Below are 24,966 nucleotides of genomic sequence, written 5' to 3'. Positions count from 1 at the left end.
GGGTGGTAGAGAATAAGGATACAGGCTCAACGGGTTCCAGACGTCTGCTTCACTGGAGTGGAAAAAACCACCATAATGATTTCCCCAATATATCTGACAGAACAAGGTGCTGCAGAAGCCAACTAATCTGGCTGAGAGTAGGCACCAGCTCGCAGAGAGAGTGAGTTTTAATTCAAGAGGTGTTGCTGAGTTATGAAAGAAAGGGACCAGTCCTCAATTTGCTTACCTCGGTTTAGCTTACCTCTCGATTTGATGGGACAATTAACCCTGGGTTCTCTTATCCTTAAGAAGGAAGGCCCCACGGGTGCCTGGGTGGCTCAGTTGGTCAAGAGTTCAACTCTTTTCTGCTCTTAGTGCAGAGTCTGCTTGAGATTCTCTCTCTCTCTCCCTCTTCCTCTGCCCCATTCCTGAAGCCAGATAAATAAATAAAATCTTTAAAAAAGAGAGAGAGAGAGAATGGGGCACCTGGTGCTCGGTCAGTTAAGTGTCTGCCCTCAGCTCAGGTCATGATCTCAAGGTCCTGGGATGGAGCCCCATATCAGGCTCCCTGCTCACCTGGGAGCCTGCTTCTCCCTCTCCCTCTGCTCCTTCCCCCACCTCTGCTTGTTCTCTCTCTCAAAGAAGTAGATTAAATAATAAAGAAACAAACAAATAAATAAAAGAAGGAAGTTCCTGTGTATGAAGAAAGAAGCTATTGAGCATTTATCTGTTCCTTTTTGCTGGGTTCATAGTTTCTTGTGCAGTTTTGGAAGGCAAGGACATTTTTGGCCTATCTCTTTATACCCTAAATAATGCATAGATCAAATCTTGTAACTCCAGGGGGCACCTGGGTGGCTCAGTCAGTTAAGCATCTGACTCTTGGTATCAGCTCAGGTCTTGATCTTAGGGTCATGAGTTTAAGCCCTGTGTTGGCCTAAAAAACAAAACAAAACAAAAACAAAAAAACCCCACCAAGTTTCTGTGTGAAATCTTGCAACTCCAAAATACCACTGAGATTTGGGTTATAGGGGTCAAGGACTGAGCCTAAAAGTTAAGCAAAGTTTGGGAACAAAGAGTAGGGACAATTTAAAAGTAGGGTCCTCTCCTAGATAGTATGTAGAAGAGGACAGTCTAGAACAGGGTTTAGCCAGTATTTTCTGTAAAGGGCCAGATAGTAAATATTTTACACTTGTAGGCCATAGGGTTCTTGCCACAGCTAGTTTTCTGCTGCTATACAGGAATAGCAACCATAGACAATACAAAAATAAATGAGTGTGTCTGTGTTTCAATAAAACTTTATTTATGGACAGTGAAACTTAAATATCGTATAATTTTCACATGTCCTGGAATATTCTTTTGTAAAATTTATTTTCAATCATTTAAAAATTTAAAACCATTCTTAATGCATGGGCCATCTAAAAACAGGCAGTAGGCCAGATGTAGCCCACAGGCTATAGTTTGCAGACTCACAGTCTAGAATGATGGTGTCTAACAGAAATATGAGAGCTACAAATGTTAACTCAAAATTTTCTAGTAACCCTATGTCAAAACTGAAAAAAAACCCCAGGTGAAATTAATTTGAATAATGTATTTTCTTTGACTCAATATATCCAAAGTATTTTAATTTCAATGTTGTCAATATAAACATTATGAATGAGATATTTTACTTTTTCTTTTTTTCACACTAAAGTTTTCAAAATCTGGGGTATATTTTACAATTATAGGACATCGTAATTCATTCTAAACATATTCCAAGAGTTCAATAACTATGTATGTCTGGAGGCCATCATTTTGAAGAATGAAAGTCTAGAATAGTGTTTTCAAATTTTAGCTTACATTAGAATCACTTGGAAGGCTATTAAAATACAGATCTTTCATTCAGTAGGTTTGGGCAAGACCCTCCAAATTCCATTTCTTTTTTTTTTTAAATTTTTAAAAAAGATTTTATTTATTTGAGAGAGACAGAGAGGAGGAGTGGGGTGGAGGGGCAGAGGGAGAGGAAGCAGTGGGCTCCCCACTGAGCAGGGAGCCTCCATCCCAGGACCCTGGGATCATGACCTGAGCTGAAAGCAGATGCCTAATCCACTGAGCCATCCAGATGCCCCCCAAACTCCATTTCTAACAAGTTCCTAGGTGGTACCGATGTTGTTGATCTGGGGACGTGCTTTGAGAGCAACTTATCTAGAAGCTGAGCGGTAAGACAAAGTAGAGAAGCAGGGTGCCTGAGTGGCTCAGTTAATTAAGCATCTGCCTTGGGCTCAGGTCATGATCCCAGGGTCCTGGGATCGAGGCCTGTGTCAGGCTCCCTGCTCGTTGGGGAGCCTGCTTCTCCCTCTGGTTGTGCTGCCCCCCCCCCCGCTTGTGTTATCTTGCACTCTCTCTCTAAAATAAATAATAAAAGCAAAAATCTTAAAAGAAAAAATAGAGAAGCAATTAGGAACCAAGAATATGTACAAGCAAGAGATTTAAAAAAAAGTAAAACAATGAGGTACCATTACAAACGTACTAAAATGGCCAAAATTAAAACCACTGACAACACCAATTAAGGATGCTCAGCAACAGGAACTCCTATTCATTGCTGGTGGGAATGCAAAATGGCACAGCCATCTTGGAAGACAGTTTGGCTATTTTTTACAATACGAAACATACTTTTACTGTATAATCCAGCAATCGAGCTCCTTGATTTTTTTTTTTTAGGATTTTATTTATTTATTTGACAGACAGAGATCACAAGTAGGCAGAGAGACAGGCAGAAAGAGAGAGGAGGGGAAGCAGGCTCCCTGCTGAGCAGAGAGCTGGATGAGGGGCTCGATCCCAGAACCCTGGGATCATGACCTGAGCGGAAGGCAGAGGTTTTAACCCACTGAGCCACCCAAGCGCCCCAATCATGCTCCTTTATATTTATTCAAATGAGTTGAAGACTTGTATACACGAAAAGCTGCACGTGAGTGCTTACAGCAGCTTTATCCATAACTTAGAAGCAACCAAGATATCTTCAGTAGATGAAATGTATAAACTGTGGCACATCCAGACACGGAATATTACTTGTGCTAAAAAGAAATGAGCTCTCAAGCCATGAAAAAATAGGGAGGAAACTAAATGCATATTACCAAGTGAAAGAAGCCTGTCTGAAAAGGCTACTATTGAATGATTCCAAATATATGACATTGTGGAAAAAGCAAAATATGGAGACAGTAAAAACACCAGCGGTCACGAGGGGTTAGGAGAGAGGGAGGAATGAATAAGTCGAACAGAGTTTTTTTAGGGCAGTGGAACTTTTCTGTATGACACTATGATGGTAAATATACAACATTATACATTTGTCAAAACCCACAGAGTACACAACAGTAAGAGTGAATCCTCCTGTAAACTATGGGTTTTGATTGATAATGTTGTTTCAATGTAGGTTCATCAATTGTAACAAATGAACACTATGGTGCAGAATACTGATCATGGGGAAGGCTGTGTGGAGGCAGGGAGTATATGGGGACTCTATCCTTTCCACTCAATTTTCTTGTGAATCTAAATGTGACCTAAAAAATAAAGTCTATTTTTAAAAAGGGGGCGGTGCCTGGGTGGCTCAGTGTGTTAAAGTCTTTGGCTTTGGCTCAGATCATGATCCCAGAGTCCTGGGGTGGAGCCCCTCATCGGGCTCTCTGCTCAGTAAGGACCTGCACCCTCCTCTCTCTCTGCCTACTTGTGATCTCTGTCTGTCAAATAAATAAATAAAATCTTTAAAGAAAAAAAAAAAAAAAAGGAGAGCAAGCACTAGATCATCCAGCTAGATAAGTAGTAGGACTCCAGATCAGAGGTAAGGACCCTGAAGGAGGGATAGAACCTTATAACTGGCTAAATCTCCCATACTCTGCTCTCCTGGAGCCAGTGAAGTAGCTTCTCCAGGTTTCAACTTTGTAGGTGTCCTGGGGATGGATACCCCATAGAACCCTGCCTGATTAGAAGCCAGCTTAGAACCTAGGCAGATTTTAAAAGTTTTTTCAATGAAAAGAGCTATCTCCAGGCTCTGACAATGTGATAAAGATGAAGAATCCCATTATTTAGTACAAGGATTTATAAAACAGCCAAACTCTCAGACTCAACTTATAGGTAGATCCTCTCATAGTATCTTAAGACTGCTCAAATAGAAAATAAGGCAGATAAAAGAATACAGAAATTTGGGCTGGTTAAAGATTGTAACAGTTAGGTGAGCTGTGAGTTTTCAGGAAGATTCTATAAATACAGAATTTATTTCCCACCTTAAGGGCATATAATCATCCAATTTGGAAACCATACCTTTCATGAATGTTCTTTTAACTTAATTACCCTTGGGAAGGAAGTTTATGTTTAGTGGTATGTCACAAAACACAAAGCTTTGATAGAACTTAAAAAATGGACCCGTCCATAACTTCTTGAACTCTGTGGCCTAAATTAAAACTCTGGATCTTAATTTCTTTTAAGAAGCTGTTTTCTGGTCCATTGTGTCAGAAGACCCTTCATTATACAGTCTGGGGATCCCTCAAATTCAGGAGAAATTTAAAGGCCCAAAGGAAATTTCAAAAGACATCTTTAAAAGATGTCTTTTCCTGGTGGCGCTCTTCTATGAACCTTTTCTAACATCTGGTTCCAATCAAACATTGAGAAATAGAAACTCAGTTTTGCAGGGCAGTGAAACAGAGATTCAGAATTTTCATTCTATAGTGAAAGCCCTAGTTCAATGTCAGTTTGTCAGTTTAAATATCAAATATACACTCTATCCTATTCAGGAAATAAAGTTTTACATAGATAAAATCAAAATACAAAAAAGATGACAAGGAACGTTATCTTTGAAGGAATGGAAGAGTTTGCCATAGAAAATGCACATTAATATTACATTTGATAAATATTAATCAACTCAAGAATCTCCCCACCCCCCTCTAGCAGAAACATTTATTCAGCAAAGGTAAATGCATGAATTTTTCAGGGCCTCATCTCAAGCTAAATGGAAACCTACAAGTTTCCTGGAACACAAGTCCAACCAGAAAGGTTAAAGCAGAAACAGGTTTACTTCCTACCTATCTTAAATAAATAAGTAAGCAATCAAGCTGTAAATACAATGCTAGAGAACCAGAAAAACACTAATTTGGCTACTGAAAAAAGGGAGTAATCTCAAAGAGCTCTAATAAAGAGCATTTTGTATGCTTCTGTAAACCTTTTTAAAAGAAAAAGGTAAGCAATTCAGCCAGGAAAATAGAGTTTTCGGGTGGGGGTGGGAGAGCAGAAAAACTGCAATTCAGGACAAGCAAACTATGGCCAACCACAAGTCCTGGCAACAAAATGGGAGAGGTCCTTCTACAGAGGTAAAGAGGAAGTTTGAAGGGATTTGTTTTTTGTTTTAAAGATTTATTCATTTGAGGGGCGCCTGGGTGGCTCAGTGGGTTAAACCCTCTGCCTTCGGCTCAGGTCATGATCTCGGGGTCCTGGGATCAAGCCCCGCATTGGGCTCGCTGCTCAGCGGGGAGCCTCTTCCCCCCTATCTCTCTGCCTTCCCCTCTGCCTACTTGTGACCTCTCTCTACCGGATAAATAAATAAAATCTTTAAAAAAAAGAAGATTTATTCATTTGAGAGAGAGAGAGCGAGAGAGCGCGTGTGCGCGCAAATAAGGCAGGGGGAGGGGCAGATGGATGGGGAGAAGCAGGCTTCCGGCTAGGCAGGGAGCCCCACATCGGGCTCAACCCCAGGACCCCAGATCATGACTTGAGCCAAAGTCAGTCAACTGACTGAGCCACACCGGCACCCAGCTGGGAGGTATATATATATATATATATATATATTTTTTTTTTTTTAGATTATTTATTTATTTATTTGACAGAGAGGGATGACAAGCAGGCAGAGAGGCAGGCAGAGAGAGAGGAGGAAGCAGGCTCCCTGCTGAGCAGAGAGCCCGATGCGGGACTCGATCCCAGGGCCCTGAGATCATGACCTGAACCGAAGGCAGTGGCTTAACCCACTGAGCCACCCAGGTGCCCCAGAGAGGTATATTTTGAACAAAAGTTCATTGGAGGAAAAAGTGAGTTTGAAGTAGTGGCAGCCTCTCATTGGCTGCAGGTGAGGGCAGCTTGCTGTTGCTGGTCTGAGAGGAAATCTTCCTTCTTGCTGGAGGAGGCAAGCCAGGAGGAGTGGGAGTACAGGTGTGAAAGCCTTCCCTTCCTATTTTCCCAACTCCAATTTTGAGTTAAATTTCCTTACTACATTTTCACTCTTCGAACAACCTATGAGAGGTAGAGAACCCATATATGGAAGCCCAGTAAAATTCAGAAGGTATAATTAAGATAATTGGATCCCTCAAGTCAGAGAAGCCTATAAAGAATTTAATGGCTTGAACTGAGTAGGTTTGCAGCCCATTTAAATTGTTGGACCAGGGGCGCCTGGGTGGCTCAGTGGGTTAAGCCTCTGCCTTTGGCTCAGGTCATGATCCCAGGGTCCTGGGATCGAGCCCCACGTCGGGCTCCCTGCTCGGCGGGAAGCCTGCTTCTCCATCTCCCACTCCCCCTGCTTGTGTTCCCTCTCTCTTTGTGTCTCTCTCTGTCAAATAAAATCTTTAAAAAAAAAAATAAATAAATAAATTGTTGGACCACTAGTCCATTAGGAAACTGGAAAAACAATTCATTTAACATAAATGTGAGCATATACAATAATCCCGCAGTGATTTAATTATATACTGACTTGGAATGATATGATTGCTTTCTATGAAGAATTAATTCAGAGTTCTCTCTGGCATTGAGATTTTGCCCCGATACACTTTGAACTTTTGAAAATACATATTTTATTTGCACTTGAAGTTTTAGTTGAAATCCTATTTCTTTTATCACACAAAACACTTCTTGGGGGCAGGCTGATTTTTTTCAATGGAACTGATTATTTTTGTTACAAAACAAAATGTTTAAGCATGTGTAAAAGTATAAAAATGGTTTCACTAATGTAACTGAAGAGTACCACATTGTACATTGTCTTCCAGAGTTGCAAACCAAAAACAAAAAAACCTAACCTTATATATTTTGGAGAAAAGTGCATTCTGCACTAATTCTTAAGAATGGAATAGGTTTTAAATTGTTCCTAGTTATATAAAAAAAAATGCTCCTTTTTAAAAGAGTTTAGTTAATTTTAGAGAGCACACGCTGGGGGAGAAAAGGAGGGAGAAGCAGATTACCTGCTGAGGTCCTGCGCTGAGAGCAGAGGCTTAACCAACTCAGCCATCCGGGTGCCCCTCAAAGAATATTCCTAACTATTTTAAAAAATCCAATCATAGGAGGGCCTGGGTGGCTCGGTTGTTGGGGGTCCGTCTTTAGCTCTGGTCATGGTCCCAGGGTCTTGGACTCAAGCCCCATATCGGGCTCTCTGCTCAGCGGGAGGCCTGCTTCTTCCTCTCCCACTGCCCCTGCTTGTGTTCCCTCTCTTGCTGTATCTCTTTCTGTTACATAAATAAAATATCTTAGAAATATATACAGGGGTACCTGGGTGGCTCAGTGGGTTAAGCCTCTGCCTTCGGCTCAGGTCATGATCTCAGGGTCCTGGAATGGAGCCCCAATCAGGCTCTCTGCTCAGCAGGGAGCCTGCTTCCCTTCCTCTCTTTGCCTGCCTCTCTGTCTACTGGTGATTTGTCAAATAAATAAATAAAATCTTTAAAAAATATATATATAGGGCGCCTGGGTGGCTCAGTGGGTTAAGCTGCTGCCTTCGGCTCAGGTCATGATCCCAGGATCCTGGGGTCGAGTCCCGCATCAGGCTCTCTGCTCAGCGGGGAGCCTGCTTCCTCTTCTCTCTCTCTGCCTGCCTCTCTGCCTGCTTGTGATCCCTCTCTGTCAAATAAATCAATAAAAAAAATATATATATGCACAAATGGCCAATAAGTGTATGAAGAGATGCTTCGAATCATTACTTATAGGGAAATACAAATCAAAAGCACAGTGAGACACTGCATCATACTTTCTATAATGGCTACTATTCAAAAAGAAAAGGAAAACAAAAAGTGGAGAAATTGGAACCATGATGCATTGCTGATGGGACTATAAATGGTGCAGCTGCTGTGGAAAGTTTGGTGTTCCTCAAAATGTTAAAAAGAATTACCATTTGACCCATTCCCCTCTAAGGCATATACCCAAAAGAATTAAAAAAAAAAAGACATCAGATACATGTACACTGATATTCAGAGCAGCATTATTCACAATAGTGAAAAAGTTAAAACATACCAAGTGTCCACCAACTGATAAATGGATAACAAAATGTGGTATACACGTACAGTGCAATATGATTCAGCCAAGAAAAGGAATGACTTTTTGACACATACAACAATACTGATGAACCTTTATGATGTTAATGAATAAGACAGCCACAAAGGGACAAATATTTTATGATTCCATTTACGTGAGGTACCTAGAATAGGCAAAATTCTAGTAACAGAAATTAGAATTGAGGTTATCAGTGGATGGGGGAGAGGTAATAGGGAGTTATTGTTTATTGAGTACAGAGCTTCTGTTTGAGATAATGAAAATCAACAGCGGTGATGGCTGCATAACCCCACTGAACTGTAAACTCGAAAATGACTAAAATGACTAAAATGGTAAATTATATGTGTATCTTACTATAACAAAAAAGATACATAAGAGGATTCATACTTTTTCAAAATTCTTTTGGGCACAATGGGGGAGGGAAGGAAGTTAGAGCTCTGTCAAGCAAGGGGAGAATGAGCTCCACATCAGCAACTTTAAGGGTAAGGTAGGAAAGAAATTTAATTGATACAGCCACCTCACCTGGTCAGCTTTCTTTCTTTCTTTTTTTTTAAGATTTTATTTATTTATTTGACAGAGAGAGATCACAAGTAGACAGAGAGGCAGGCGGAGAGAGAGGAGGAAGCAGGCTCCCTGCTGAGCAGAAAGGCAGACTCGGGACACGATCCCAGGATCCTGAGATCATGACCTGAGCCGAATGCAGAGGCTTAGCCCACTGAGCCACCCAGGCGCCCCCCTGGTCAGCTTTCTTAAATCAAATCTGGGTAGGCATCCAAAATAACTCCCGGGACAGAATGGACCAATAAAACTTGTCCCCCTATATTATCTCCATTTGCTTTTGAATTAAAAGAACATCTTCCAGGATGCCTGGGTGGCTCAGTCAGTTAAGCCGTCTGCCTTTGGCTCAGGTCATGATTCCAGGGGCTTGGGATCGAGTCCCACATCCGGCTCCTCGCTCAGCAGGGAGCCTGCTTCTCTCTCCGACTCTGCCTGCTTGTGCGCTTGCTCTCTCTCTAATAAATTAAAAAAAAAAAATCTTAAAAAAAAAAACTTCCACTTCATTGAGCGCTTCTCAAGTTTTGATTTTAAACAAACACCTTATAGGCTTTTGCAGGGTTTATGATTCTCATCTTCAATATTTCAACGCCCACAACACTTAGCGTTTCTCTATCGTATCTCCAAATGGGACTGCCCATGTAAATGGCGTCTGTGGTGCAAGTTGGCGTGAACTCTGTTCAAGAGTTACATTAACACCAAAACGCCTTCACCCTCGTTGTGGCCTCGGGCCTAGAACAGAGCGCGGCTCTCCCTCGGGAAGGGGGGAGTCCCAACAACACCCAACTCCTTAATGGGGTTCCTCACCTTCAGAAAATGAGCACGCCTATTATTCTCTTGGCCGCTCCAAAGGATTCTGGGAGTTAGGGGAGGGACCAAAGGACAAAAATGAAATACGAAAGGTGCACAGCGATAGGTGAAGGATTATCAACCAGTTGCTGAGCGAATTCTCATATCTTCCTACCACCTACATCACTTCTCCTATGCGGTAGGCCCGCGCTCCTTCCCCACCTTCTACGCCTGCCCCTTTGCTGCCCCACTAGCCAATCATCGGGCTGCTGTTTGCCAGTCAGGGCCAATCTCGAACAGGTTTACTTTGAGCGGGAAAGGCTCTGAAGCTGCGGAAGAACGAAGTCAGCTAACGGCCCCCTCTTGGCCTTGTCTCTGGGTGGGTGGGTGGATGGGGTGGGTAACAGGCCCTGGAGGCGGTTGCCCATTGGGTGGGCAGCGGGCCAATGAGGAGGTGCGAAGCGGGGGGCGGGCCTCACAGGAGGGAGTAGGGTGGGGCGGGGCAGGCCGGTGCGGGGTCGCGTGCCGGGTCGCGAGCCGGGGGGTAGGCAATGTAACGGCCTCTCCCCCCGCCCCTCCCTCCCCGCTCCGGCCCCCCCACCTACAGACCGGCTCCAGGCAGCGCCCGGGGCGGCGGCGGCGGCAGCAGCGGCGGGGTGCGGGCTGAGGGAGCCGGGCCTCGACGCCCCCCCTCACCCCCGTACCCCAGGAGCTGTACCTAGTCCAGGAGGAGCTGGGGGGCCCCATGGAGGTGAGAGGCGGAGACACCTGCCCGCCCCCTCAACCCCCCAGGCGCGAGGGAGGGATTTGAGGTAACCGGTGGGGACGGTCCGGGTCCGGGAGGCGGCCAGGCTTGGAGGATGACGACGGTGAGGAGCCGCAGAAGAGCGGGCGCGTCCCCAGACGCGGTTCTCTGAGGAGGCCGCGGCCGGGCTGGAGAGGGCAGGTCGCCGGGGAGAGCCAGACGGGGCACCCGGGCCGCGGGGCGGGGACGGGCGGGGCGTGGGTGCGCGGCGACCGGCGGCCCCGGCCTGGGGGGCGCAGCGCGGGCTGACTGGACGGACGCGACGGACTGCAGTGGCCGCAACGCTGGAGCAGCCGCCGCCGCATCCACGTCGGGCGGCCGCGGCGCTGAGGCCGGTCAAAGTGGCCGCCGGCGCGGGTCTGTCAGGGCCGTCGAGGGCCGCCTCCTGGGGTCGGCCCTCCGCTGGCCCGGAGGCAGACAGGGAATCCTGGGGACAGAAGCGCGGGCCCCGGGATCGGTGGCGTCGGAGTGGATTCCGAGTTGAGCGGGGCGAACAGTGGCGGTGTAACAGCCGTCCGTCCGTTCCAGCCCCGGCTTTGCGCTGCGTGACGCCTCTCCCGCTTCCTACCCCTGTCTTGTGCAGCCCAAGGTAGCGTTCCGTGGAGGTGCGAATCGCTGCTGGAACCTCGGTGCCGACCCCAGCAGTAGACTAACGGATGTGTTCAACAGCGTGATGCTGACTGGCTCCACTTCCTTCTATGATTGCTACAAATCGCAGGTCCATCCTTTGTTAAGAGGATTTTTTTTCGAAATCAAAGTCGTTTACCCCAGCCCATTCACTTAGGTTTTACATTGCTCCAAGTGTAGAGACCAGAAAGCCAGTAACATTTTCTTTCTTTCTTCCCTTTCTTTTTTTTCGGCCAGTACCATTTTCAGTAGAGTCTGCATAATACATATTTTGCTTTGAAAACAAGTTAAGGAAGATTTTTCATTGATTCTTGTTATCATTTTGTCCTCAGTGTAACATGAGGCCAGAAATATAAGAAAATCCCTATTAGTAAGACCGTAAAATAGTTTTTCCTTCAAGCATTTATTACAAGTCAGTACAAACATACTTTTGATCATCTGAAGACGAAATTTTTCTGCACTCCTTCATTTCCTGGCCTTAGCAGTGTCTTAGATTACATGGTGCCTTTCACCTCACCTAAAACACTCAGTTGTTTTTTTTTTTAAGATTTTATTTATTTATTTGACACAGAAATCACTAGTAGGCAGAGAGGCAGGCAGAGAGAGAGGAGGAAGCAGGCTCCCTGCTGAGCAGAGAGCCCAATGCGGGGCTCGATCCCAGGACCCCAGGACCACGACCCAAGCCGAAGGCAGAGGCTTTAACCCACTGAGCCACCCAGGCGCCCTTCAGTTTTATTAATCATACTAAATTAGGCTTAGGGTAGTGTAAATCATTTTCATTTGAAATTATTTAACCAGGACATCAGTACTGATATTGTTATACTTTGAATTATAACAATATCCCAAAATAAATAATTTTCTTTAATCCACATTACAACTTTGTATAGTATTACATCCATTGTACAGACTGCGAAACTGAGAGAGCTGAGAGAGCTCCTTTCGTGTTCCCAAGTGGAACACAGGTCTTTTCACTGCTAAGACCAGCATTCTACTGTTCTCTATAACGTTTATACAGCTCCTAAAATTTACTTAGACTTAATTTCAATCAGTTAAGTATAGCAGGATATAAATGATACATTTTGCAGTTATTTAGTCTGATTAATATGGCAACCCCAAGCATTTGCATATTTAATTCCCATAAATGTTTTAACTAAAAAGGATCTAGATATTTAAAGTATAATTATGGTCAAATCCACCATGTTACTTTAGCTGTTTCTTTTATCCTAGAATACCTAACTGAAATCAATCTTATAAAGGAGTTAATTTTTCTAATCCTCAAATCTTATTTAATATGTAAAACAAACTTGAAAGAATGGTTTCAAATACTGTATATCTTGTTTGATATTGCATAATCTGAAAATACTACTTTTAAATCCCTGTCTCAGAAAGATGAACAATTACTTCTATCCCTTTGGATGTTTCACACCCAGAAGAGAGTTTAGGTGGGCCTATGATAAAGACTTGAGAACTGGGATACCTGGGTGGCTCAGTCTGTTAAGCGGGTGCCTTCGGCTCAGGTCATGATTCCAGCATCCTGGGATGGAGTCCTGCATCACACTCCTTGCTCAGTGAGGAGTCTGCTTCTCTCTCTGCCTCCTCTGCCTGCCACTTCCCTGCTTGTGCTCTCTCTGACAGAAAAAATATAATCTTTAAAAAAGATTCAGAACTAAAGGAATAAAATTCTGAAAATTTCTAAAGATAAAAGCCTTTGTAAAAGTTATTGCTAACTAAGAAATTCTGTAAAAGTACTTTTTTAGTGACACACTTAGTAAAATAACTTTGGTACCTCGGTTTCCACAGCTTCAGAAGAGGCAGCATGATATATATAAACATTATAATGTGTAGTTTTCAAATAGCAGTCATAACCAGAATTTAAACAAATGGTTGTCAAATATTTGAGATTCTTCAAGTTGGGTGATTGGAAGAGATTTTCATATTTTTTTGCTATAGTATAAACTCTGTTATATATTTAAAGAGTTGAATTTCAATAATGTCTATAATGAACAAAAATTTAAGAATACTTTGATCTAAGTATGTCTTCTCTCTTTATATAAATTTTGATTAGGAGTATAAAAACAATTAGAAAATATTTTCAGTCAGGATTATATTTTATCAATTTATAAGAAAATACCATTTCTACTATGTCTGGATATTTATAGTTATTACATCTCAGGTTTCATTTGGAGAGTTAAAATTTGTGAAACTAAGGGAGACAAACCATAAGAGACTCTTAATCTCAGGAAACAAACTGAGGGTTGCTGGAGGGGAGGGGAATGGGAAGGATGGGGTGGCTGGGTGATGGACATTGGGGACGGTATATGCTATAGTGAGTGCTCTCCATTATGTAAGACTAATGAATCACAGACTATACCCTTGAAACAAATAATACACTATATGTTAATTTTATTTTTTAATATTTTATGTATTTTAATATATGTTAATTTTAAAAATTTTGTGAATTTATACTTTCAGTCTTCCTTAAAGAAGCATTTTCTAGAATAAAATACATCTAAGTTTAGTCTTCATTATTTGTTTTTCATTCTACTATATTAAGTTTCTAAAATTATTTTCCCGGAACATCAATCCCTTTTGGAAAGAGGCAGCATTTTATTTTTTTAAAGATTCCATTTATTTATTTGACAGAGAGAGAGAGCGAGCACAAGCAGGCAGAGCACCAGACAAAAGGAGAGGGAGAAGAAGGCTGCCTGTTGAGCAAGGAGCCCGATGTGGGGCTTAATCCCAGGACCCTGGGATCATAACCTGAGCTGAAAGCAGATGGCTAAACCAACTGAGCCACCCAGTTGCCCCTTGAGGCAGTATTTTAAATCAATAAAATCTTAAAATTCAAATTTTTTTACCTTATTTACTCAAAGTTCATTCTAGAAGTATCCACAAAAAGAGAAAAATGAGTTTGTATTTTTCTTCTAATTGTAGTAATGGCTATTAAATTTCTAAAGAGATCATAAAATTGTATGTGACATGTCATTTTTATAATATCTCTTAGAAATAGAAAGTAGGCTAAAAATTGAAGATACTATTTAAAAGGTCCTACAGTAGGGACGCCTGGGTGGCTCAGTTGGTTAAGCAGCTGCCTTTGGCTCAGGTCATGATCCCAGGGTCCTGGGATTGAGTCCCACGTCGGGCTCGGCAGGGAGCCTGCTTCTCCCTCTGCCTCTGCCTGCCTCTTTGTCTGCCTGTGCTTGCTCGCTTTCTCTCCCTCTGTCTCAGACAAATAAATAAATAAAATCTTTAAAAAAAAAAAAAAAGGTCCTACAGTAGGAGTAAGGCCTTGAGTTTGGGTGTAGTTTTACCATCTATCAGCTCAGTAACCTGTAGCCTCAGTTTCCCTCTTTTTAAAGTAGAGTACTTAGGTCACAAGGTTGAATGAATATAATGTTATATGAAATTTCTTTGAAAAGTCTATGTAAATATTCTACATAAATATGAAAAAAACATTCACTTTTTTCACAGATTGGGGGCATTAAGACCAAATTTTGTAAATGATTACTTGAAAATAACACTGCTGGTGTCCACACAATTCTCATCTGTTCAGAAAAGTTAAAAGTGTGGTAATTGTAGGTGTTTCATACCAGGGATAAGCAAAAAGTACAGATCAGATCTGCCCAGTGCCTCGTTGTATAAACAAAATCTTATTGGAACATAGCTATGCCCTTGCCATATTGTCTTTTGTTTGCTCTGGTGCTAGAAAAGCAGAGCTAAGGAGTTTCAACAGAGACCTTAACAGCTAGAAAAACCTAAAATATTTATTATTTGTCCCTTACAGAAAAAAGTCGCCAACCCCTAGTAGAAAACAAACTTAAGTGGTAAATCTAGATTTTAAGTCTTCCAGCACTTACACATGGGCTATTTCCTCTAATTTCTTATTATTTCACTAATATTTTATAATAAATGTAATTTTGATGTGTCTGATACGCAAATGTGTCTTTAAAATTTCAGAGTGAAGACAGTGTTGACCTAAGGCAGACCTATACTCCACTTTCTTCATCAACAGAATATTCAAATTCTGTAGATTCTTCACTTTTCTATGCACCATGGTCTACTTATGGAGATGATATTAAACAGCCTTCTAATTCTCAGATCAATGTAAAGAACAGGTAAATTAATAAACCAGATTTTTCAGGCTAAATTAGGTTCTTTTTAAGTTTGATTACATGGGAACCCAGTTGTATTAGCTATTTTTTTCTTATATCAGGATTTTAATGTCATGGCATTATAATTCTGTGTTTATTAAACTTTTAGAAATCCTGAACTGAGCAGATTTTATATATAATTTTTAGCTCATTACTTTTTTTATTCATTAGATGCAATCCTTAGTGAGTACATATTAAATTCCTCTTTCTAGGGCGCCTGGGTGGCTCAGGATGCTGGGATCATGACCTGAGCCGAAGGCAGCTGCTTAACCAACTGAGCCACCCAGGCATCCCTAAATTCATACATCTTTAGTTTACTTGGAAAATAATTATTTTAAAAATCTTACATGTTTATTCTTTTTTTTTTCTTTAAATAAATTTTATGCCCGCCATAGGGCTTAAACTCAGGACCCTGAGATCAAGAGCCACATGCTTCACTGACTGAGCCAGCCAGGCTCCCCAATTTTTAATATTCTTTAATTAATAAAATTTTAAGTGGCTCAATCAGTAGAGCATGCAACTCTTGATCTCAGGGTTGTAAGTTCAGGCCTCATGTTGGATGTAGAAATTACTTTTTTAAAAAGATTTATTTATTTATTTTAGAGAGAGAGCATAAGTGGGAGGGGCAGAGGGAGAGGGAGAGAATCTTAAATAGGCTCTGTGCTCCAAGCCCCATCATGGGGCTTGATCTCACCACCTGAGGTGAAACCAAGAGTTGGTCTCCTAACCCACTGCATCACCCAGGTACCCCTAGAGATTACTTTAAAATTCTTTTCTAAATGTTAAAAATTTTAAAGTTTTAGTAAGTTCTATAAAATAGTGATTTTATTAGACATATATAATTCTATAAAAATATTTTTAAGTTGCTCTATGTTCATTGAAAAAATTCAGACTTTACAGAAATATACCAAAGAAAGCAGTTGTGCACCTTAATCTTTAACACTTCCCAATAATAACTATTAATAATTTAGTATATATTACATTGAATTTTTTAGATATATACTAATATATTAATATACAAAAAACTTCACATTGAATCTTTTTGAACTAATACAACATACTGGAGAAAGCATTAGACTTGTAGGCATACCACTTGTTCAGCAAGTATACAGTTTGGCAAATCAAATACACTTGCAAAATACAAGGTTTTTTTTTTTAAGATTTTACTTATTTGACAGAGAGAGAGATCACAAGTAGGCAGAGAGGCAGAGAGAGAAAGAGAGGGGAAGCAGGTTCCCTGCTGAGCAAGAGAGCCTGATGCGGGACTCCATCCCAGGAACCTGGGATCATGACCTGAGCCGAAGGCAGCGGCTTAACCAACTGAGCCACCCAGGTGCCCCAAAATACAAGTTTCTTAAAATCTCAAATCCTCAGTCTTCAGTAGCTTAATGATTACTAATTCTTGCCCATCCTGTGTTATGAAGATCAGTGAAATGTTTGTTATCCAAATATAAGGTATTTTTATTTCCAAAATACCTAACATTATGAAATGTTAGAAATAAAATGTGAGAAAACAAGAAGTTACAACCTAGAGCAACATACTACTTCTAGGAACAAATTACTTTAAATACATAGGAGGTAAAAAGGACTAATTTTGATCTCCTTGTAGTTTTTACATTTTGTATTATTTAGTGTTAGTCACAAGGTACAATTTCAGGTACATGGAGTTCCAGTTACTTTAGTAAGGATTTGGGATAGCCCACAAATCTATTACATTTAAGAGACAACTGCAATAGGTGTGGTATCTAGGATGACCATAACACGTTTCACTTTTTAAATCCAACATTTGGTCTAAAGAGTCATAAAAATAGAGCAGCAGATTTGTATGGTTTTCAAATCACAAATGAAGAAACTGAGCAAGTGTTGATGGAATAATGTATAATGGGACCAGATATGCTTTTAGAAGCAGCCATGGAGCCAAGCCTGTCTAAAACATCATAGGTCAGAGATTTAGCTCTTGGAACCTAAAATGAATAGCATGTGTCTTGGAGAAATAGGAGTTAAGCATACATCGTGAATTAGACGTAGGATTTGAAATGAAGGAGAAACACTTATGTAGCATAGGCACTATGCTGAAGTGGAAAATATTCTTGAGTTCCCATTCCCTCTTTATTTGAAATGATGGTATAAATCCAATCCAAATATTTTATAGGAAAATAATGATATAATAAGTCTGGAAATAGAAATCAATATATTGTATTTCAGTATGAGGAAAAGAATTTACATGTGATATTCATTTATTTTTAGGATTCAAACAGAAAGAAATGACTATGGCAGTGAAACAGACTTATATGGACTTGTGTCTAATATTTTGGAAGAACAAGATAAGTCACAGCCATATTTTGCTGAGGGGTTAGTATATTATATAAGCCGTATGGTATATAGTAAGCTTTTAAATTCACATATACTAGATTACTGTATTATTAGCTTTTATTCTTATTTAATAAAGGATCATCCGACAATAGACATCTTAATTCACATATTTGTATCTAGCAGCCTTGATTTTTCTGAGGTACTTGCCATACAATTGGAAGTTTCATACTAAAGTTTAATTTGATCTTAAGAACTTTCATTTGGAAAATTATTCTTGCATTATTAAGAGCTTTTTCCCTCAAGTTTATGAGCTAAATTTTGGCTTAAAGAATGTAAATTCCAAAGAGCTTTTATAGATATATCCCAAAGAATAAAACTATCATTAGTGCTGTGTAGAAATATGTATGGACTTTATTCATACGGTAAAAATTTTTTAAATACATTGTTTTTTGGGGTGTGGAAGCCATATTACCCAAATACCCTATTTCGTAGGTAGGGAAATGTGCAGCACACATGTAACCAATTAAAATATTTTAATTTCAGTAATACTTTCAGCAAAGTACATCTTTTTCATTTAAAAAGTTGCCATCAACTTTTTTGTATTATATAATAACTTAATTAAAGGAGAAACTTACTTTGTTTTCTGCTTACTATAGATAAACAATTCATCTAAATTCATGCAGTCACCAGCCTCAGGCCTTAGTTAATGCCTCTTGGGAAAGTATAATGTAGACATATTAAGATTAAAATGCATATTTATGTAGCATGTGACATTTCAAGTGATAGAAAATTATTTGGATGTTACAGTAGTTTATAAGGCAAAATTAGAAAGGATTAGATAGATAGTGGGGCAGTGAGGTGATATGTTTTGAACATCTGTCCTACCTTTTCCACTAAGGCAATAAAGTCATTTAAAACCTAAGTTGTAATTAAATATATTTACTTGTTCTAGGACCTGCTCCTCCAATTTAAAGTCAGTTTGGCCAATGAACACAAGCAGATTTGCAGATCACCATGACCTCTTAACAGAAACCAAAAGGCCAATAGATACAGCCATCTCTCAGCAAGCTTTTTATAGTGGTGAATCTCTGTCAGGAGTGGAAAAGCAATACCTGCATAATAGTAATCTGACACCACAACAAAAAATAGATGAACTTTATCATGGATTTACTGGTTTAGACCTTGAAGAACAATGGATGTACCCCTCACGAAGTGATCATTCTAACTGTTACAATATCCAGACAAATGATACAGCTAAGACAACATTCCAAGATTATCCATTTGTCAAAAACTGTTTTACATCACAAACTGGTCTGTCTGACATCATGAAAGAAACAGGAGTTGATACTTACCCTTATGGAAGAGAGAAAATATGTGCTAAAGGTCTTGAAGCACCATTACAGCAGAAAAGGGCAGAGATGTTTCTTTCTCAATTTAACAGATACAATGAAAACACAGATTATTGCAGATACCCAGAATATGTTCATCCTAATAAGGCTAAGATTAATAAGTGTTCGAATTTTAGTGTCCAAGATAGTAAAAAATTAGCCAATGGCACACCTGAAACATCAACTGTAGAAGCAGACACCTACACAAAGTTATTTCAGGTTAAACCAGCAAATCAGAAAAAAATGGAGGAGACAATACCTGATCAGCAGAATTTCACATTTCCAAAAACCACACCACATCTGGCAGAAAAGCAGTTTGCAAAGGAAGCAGCATTCACTGCTGATTTTGGCTTAAAATCAGAATTTGGACTAAAACCTCACACAGCTTGTCCAGCTAATAATGATTTTGCTAATGTCACAGAAAAACAACAGTTTACAAAACCTGACCCCCCAAATTCTGAGTATTTTAAATCTGTGAATTTATTACCAAACTCAGCAACATCTTCAGGAGGTATCAACTTAAACAGACCAACTTGGATGAATGTCCAAACAAAAAATAACACTCCTATTCCTTATCGGAATCAAGGTAACTTGATGAAATTAAATAGCCACTTAAGTGTAGCTTCAAAAGGTTCTAACCATTCTTCAGATTTCCCCCAACTGTCATCCACAAATTTAACCCCAAATAGCAGTTTATTTCAGAAGTATTGCCAAGAAAACCCTTCAGCATTTTCTAGTTTTGATTTCAGTTACAATGGTGCAGAAAGAATTCAATCTGTCAATCACATGGAAGGACTGACAAAGACTGGAGAAGAAAATCTCTTTGAATCAGTTACTGATAAAAAAATAAAGCAACCAAATGGATTTTGCGATAACTATTCAGCTCAGCAGTATGGGATCATTGAAAATGTAAACAAACATAATTTTCAAGCTAAGCCTCAGAGTGGACATTATGATCCTGAGGAAGGTCCAAAACATTTAGATGGCTTATCTCAAAATACATATCAAGATCTGTTGGAGTCACAGGGTCATTTTAATAGCCACAGACAGGGAAGTGGAGACAGCAATATTAATAGCCGTGTGAATCGCACACAGGCATCATGCTTTTCTAATAATTATATGATGGGAGATTTAAGGCATAATCAGAGTTTTCAACCACTTGGTTCAAATGGGTTTCCCCTAAGATCCACTCACCCATTTGGCCATTCAGTTGTTCCACTGTTGGATTCTTATGATTTGTTTTCTTATGATGACTTAAGCCATTTATACCCTTATTTTAATGATATGATGTATGGTGATAATTCCTTTTCTGGTTTCGTGCCAACTTTTGGATTTCAAAGACCAATTAAAACCCGTAGTGGACCAGCCAGTGAACTTCATATTCGACTAGAAGAGTGCTATGAACAATGGAGAGCATTAGAAAAGGAGAGAAAAAAGGTAACACAAAGCTATCCTTATAGGAGTAATTTAGGATGTTCCCTCTGCCTGTCTTCATTTTATTTGAGTAGTTTAAATAAGAGTACTCGCCTCATTTCTAAGCTGAATTCTGTAATGTACCATATTTATTAAGTCCATGACACTAAGGAATTAATTAGATGACTTAAGCTTGAAACTTAAAAAAGTAGTTGTTTATGTAAAGTTTATTTTGCCTATGAAGTAGACTTTTTCCGTAATGGGTTAAAGATGTATTTTGGGGGGTGCCTGCCTGGCTTAGGATTGTGTTTGAGTAGTAGAAACGACTTTTTTGTTTTTAAAGATTGTATTTATTTATTTGACACAGAGAGAGAGATCACAAGTAGGAAGAGAGGCAGGCAGAGAGAGAGGGGGAAGCAGACTCCCTGCTGAGCAGAGACCCCCCCCCAGTGTGGGCTTGATCCCAGGACCCCTGGATCGTGACCTGAGCCAAAGGCAGTCCTTTGACCAACTGAGCCACCCAGGCACCCTTAAGAAGTTCTTTTAATTAAGTATTAAACTGTCAGAGCCTTTGGGTATTTTATATGCATTAAATATGACAGAAAAATATGGTGGTATTGTGGTTTGGATTTTTTGCCTTTTAAAACCAAAATGGGAGGCTGGGTGGCTCAGTTGGTTGTGTCTGCTATCGGTTCAGGCCATGATCTCAGACTCATTGCTGATGAGTCAAGTGGGATCATTGAACCCCCCCACCCACAAAAATCAGGCTCCCTGCTCAGTGGGGAGTCTGCTTCTCCCTCTCCCTTTCTCTACTGGTGCTTGCTCCCTCTGTCTCAAATAAATCTTTTTTTAAAAAAGAGAGAAAGAAATGAAAACAATTTTAAAGTTGTGATTTTCAATTTATTTCTTAGGCCTAGGAGAAATGTTACTCAGTTTTGAGTCATATGTAGAAAGTTCAGCATGTAAAAGTTATATAATTTTTTACAGACTGAATTGGCCCTGGCCAAGAATTACCCAGGAAAAAAAGTATCCAGTACTAACAACACTCCAATTCCAAGGCTAACCTCCAACCCATCTCGAGTTGATCGCTTAATTGTGGATGAACTTCGGGAACAAGCCAGAGTAAGCTGTAAAAACACCCAATAATGGATTTTTTTAATTGTTCGATAAAATTTTAAAACCAAGAGTTTTGAAGGAGTTTTAAATTCACATTTATGCATAACTCTTTAAATACATACTTTTGCAAGTTTGATCCTAGAACTATGATTAATATTTAGGGAAAGGGAAATTGCACCCCCTTAATTATTTTTAAAGTAGGTTTAGTAACTTAAATGGTTCCTCTTTAAGAAACCCAATTAACATAGAGCTAATGCTCAAGAAAAGAATTCTAAAGTAAAAATAGTTTTGAATATTATCTATATGGAAAGTCCCATTTCTTAGACACAAACATTTTTTTATAGCTTGATGAGCAAGCTGGTAAATAACAGGTAATTACTGTATTTCATTTTCTTAACCCCGTACTCTGAGTTATTTGATAAACACTAAGTGTATCCAGCAATGGATTAAATATTGAAAAACTGAAAAATACTGAAGGTATGCATAATTTTATATAATCTTTTTTAGAAAATTTATGTATCGTTTCAAATATAAAGAATCCTGATGTTAGATCATTTTATGATTTAACAAATGATTATTCCTGTTATTTCCTTTGTAATTTCAGAATTTTCTAGAATTTAATAGAGCAGGCTGTTCTCTTATTTGCAAAAAACAATGTTAGATTTTAAATTTGCACTTACTATCAGTAATGTGGAAATGTCTGAATGTTCAGTTTTTTTAACTGTTGCTTATTCCCAGATTACTCAAATAAGTAGGTACAAAAGACTGACTTTACAGCTTGGTTTTCCCCAGCATGGTATCAGGACACCAGTTATTTATTAGATGAATATTATTGTCCTCATCTCTATTCTGCTTCATTGAAGATTTGTTCTTACTTAAAAGACAGGGCAGTATGGTTATATGCCTTAGCAAAATTTAAAATGTTTCCCTCAGGTTGTGACTCTACTAGGCAAAATGGAACGTCTTCGAAGCTCTCCCCTTCATGCCAATATCTCTACTGCTCTTGATCGACACTTGGAGTCCATTCACATTGTACAGTCACGTAGAAAGGATGAAATTGTTAATGCTTCAAATCGGCAAAGGCAAGGAGTTCCTAGATGCCAAGATGACAGAGGTATAAGTGTTAATGCATATTCTTTTGATAAGGCAGTGAGATCATTTGAATGTTGTTAAAATCAGATTCTGAGGTTAAAAGTTTGGATTTCTAAAATTTACACTTAGGTGAAGAATAAATCAGTAAATGATGCCCATATAATTTACTCTGAAAGTACTTTGATCAGTTTTGTTAATTTTACCCATTTAATTAACTCTTGTCAAAGTCTGTTCTACCCAAAGCATAGTCATTGTCCTACAAGTAAGAAATAGAGTACCAAAATTTTAAATACTAAGCCAAATACTTCAGTCCAGTCAATAGCCATCCTTCTTTTGTAAAAATAATGTTTGAGCATTTAATAGCACAACATTGGGCTTTTTAAGAGTTAAGGAATATATAAAATGTATCTAATATGAACTGACCCTTAATTTTTTTTACAGATGTTTTTGCCCTTGCTTCAGCAATTAAAGAGATGTGTGTGGCTACCCGGAAAGCACGCACTACCCTGTGGTGTGCACTGCAGATGACCTTGCCAAAAACAGCCAGTACAGCTGGCCAAACAGATGTGGAAAAGGCTTTACAAGATATAGTGAACTGTGAAGACAAAGTCCATGAAAACATAAATAGTAGCAATCCAATGAACCAGAGAGGTGAAGCAAACAAACATTAAGGAAATGCCAACAGAAAGAAGAATAAAAAGCTGATAAGTAAATGTATCAAGACATGCTAAAAAATTTTAATGAACTTGTCAAACTTGAAAAATTCAATACATTAATTTTCTTTCAGATTTAAAGTTAATACCTTAATGAAGTCTAACTTCTATTTAAAAATCTTCTATTTGGAATGAATCAGATATAGTTTAAAGTGAACTCAAAGGGAAAGTTGACTACTCTAGGAGCTCTGAGTAGCCAAAACTAACAAGTTTAAGTAAATTAAATATTTCTTAACAGCTAAAATATTGCTTAAGTCCATTCTGCAGTGCAGGTAAATGCAAATGTGAAATTGTTCTAGAAGATAAGTTTAATTTAGGTCTGCCTTAGTAAGTATAATTCCAAATAATGAATCTAAGTGACTGTAACCCAATTATGGCTACAGTCTAGTAACCAAGACAAGTTTTGATTGTGATATAAAAGTGTTTTCCTTACAAAACTGGATAATACCTAGGAAACAAAGGAAAACAAGGATGAACCCAATATTCATGTAAAAATTTAATATTTAAAATGCTACCATATTTATAAATTTGAAATCTTAGTGCCTAAGTATATGGAGGGAAATGCATCTGATTCTCCTAAATTAGTGATAAAAGTGCCAGTGTAAAAACCATGCAAGTTACTGAATATAAAACCTGTTCAAATCATTTGTGTATATTCTTTAAAATTTAATTATACTATCAATTATTACATATTTCCAATTTTAAAGTATTTAAACTGAATCAAAAACAAAACATTTCCTTTATCTGGATCTTTTAGAGTTGATGCACAGTGACTAAAATAATGACTATTGTTTTAATACCCTTAGTTTGCTGCATTTTATGAGGGTATCACGAAGTTCTAAAATGTATTTTTTTAAGGTTAATCTTTAGTTTAGTTTGCAATTGGTTAGTGTATATTTTGTGTAGTTGTGTTCATTAGTTTGCTTCTGTATTTTTTTTAAGAGCTCTTGAAAGCTTGGCTTTTTCTGTTTCTCATCACTTAATATCTTTGTATGAAACCCGAGTAATTTATTCATTAATATGAAATGTTGGTATTATGTGACTCAGAAGATCTTGGGTTTTAACATTTCTAGCATGAGTTAAACTATAATATAATGTACTGATGAAATTTAATTGAACTATCCTTGACTAGAAACACTGATGTTTTAAATGTTGGTGTTTTTCCTAGTTTTAGAAATCTTGGTATTAAAGAGTGTAATCACACCACATAAATTTTCTTTAGATGATGTGCGGAAGAAACTGATTGAGAATGCAGGAGTAACTGTAGGGAGAAACATTTCGATCACTGATATGCTTTAGAACTACCCAAATGAATTACATTGAGGGTAGTCAAATAAAATAGATCACCCCACCACACTCACTGCATAGAAAGTGGTTAAGTTTGACGTAAGACATGTTGGATGTTATGAAAACAAATATTGTACTGAATTTAGTCTCTCAGGAAGAAATTAATAAATTTGTTGAAAATATATGGTTTGGGTTTTTTTTACATTTTTGTATTAGTTTCTAACCTTAATTGTCACACAGGTCAGAAAACCAAATTTCATTTCACTGATAAGAACTGGCACTGAGTTTTAAATTTCATTAACATAGAAGTAAGAATGTTGGTAGGCTAGCCAATGCCATTCAGATATCCTTGCATCGAACCTGACCTCCTTCAAAGTTGAAGGTTTGGTTTTTGGTTTTTTTTTTTTTTTTTAAGATTTATTTATTTGAGGGAGAGAGCGAGAGAGAGCATAAGCAGAGAGGCAGAGGGAGAAAGC

At 39.0% G+C, this 24,966-nt stretch overlaps 1 protein-coding gene across 1 annotated transcript; it reads left to right on the top strand.

Moving 5' to 3' along the window:
* Window positions 1-10,330: 10,330 nt before the first annotated feature.
* On the top strand, window positions 10,331-23,161 carry MEIOC (meiosis specific with coiled-coil domain). The gene is made up of 8 exons (XM_044250386.1): window positions 10,331-10,386; window positions 10,967-11,108; window positions 14,975-15,132; window positions 17,416-17,520; window positions 18,434-20,306; window positions 21,270-21,404; window positions 22,332-22,512; window positions 22,932-23,161. Exons 1-8 carry the CDS (start codon window positions 10,331-10,333, stop codon window positions 23,159-23,161), a joined length of 2,880 nt encoding a protein of 959 aa, XP_044106321.1.
* Window positions 23,162-24,966: the final 1,805 nt, after the last annotated feature.

Source organism: Neovison vison, chromosome 5, assembly GCF_020171115.1.
Source record: "Neovison vison isolate M4711 chromosome 5, ASM_NN_V1, whole genome shotgun sequence".
Taxonomy (NCBI): domain Eukaryota; kingdom Metazoa; phylum Chordata; class Mammalia; order Carnivora; family Mustelidae; genus Neogale; species Neogale vison.
Note: the sequence above shows the minus strand (reverse complement) of the source record. Positions and strands in the feature narration are given on the sequence as shown.

Coding starts and splice junctions, on each gene's coding strand:
- MEIOC (XM_044250386.1), top strand. CDS start 10,331: ATGGAGGTGAGAGGCGGAGACACCTGCCCGCCCCCTCAACCCCCCAGG. Junction 10,387..10,966: donor CAACCCCCCAGGCGCGAGGG/AGGGATTTGAGG, acceptor CTACCCCTGTCT/TGTGCAGCCCAAGGTAGCGT. Junction 20,307..21,269: donor TAGAAAAGGAGAGAAAAAAG/GTAACACAAAGC, acceptor AATTTTTTACAG/ACTGAATTGGCCCTGGCCAA.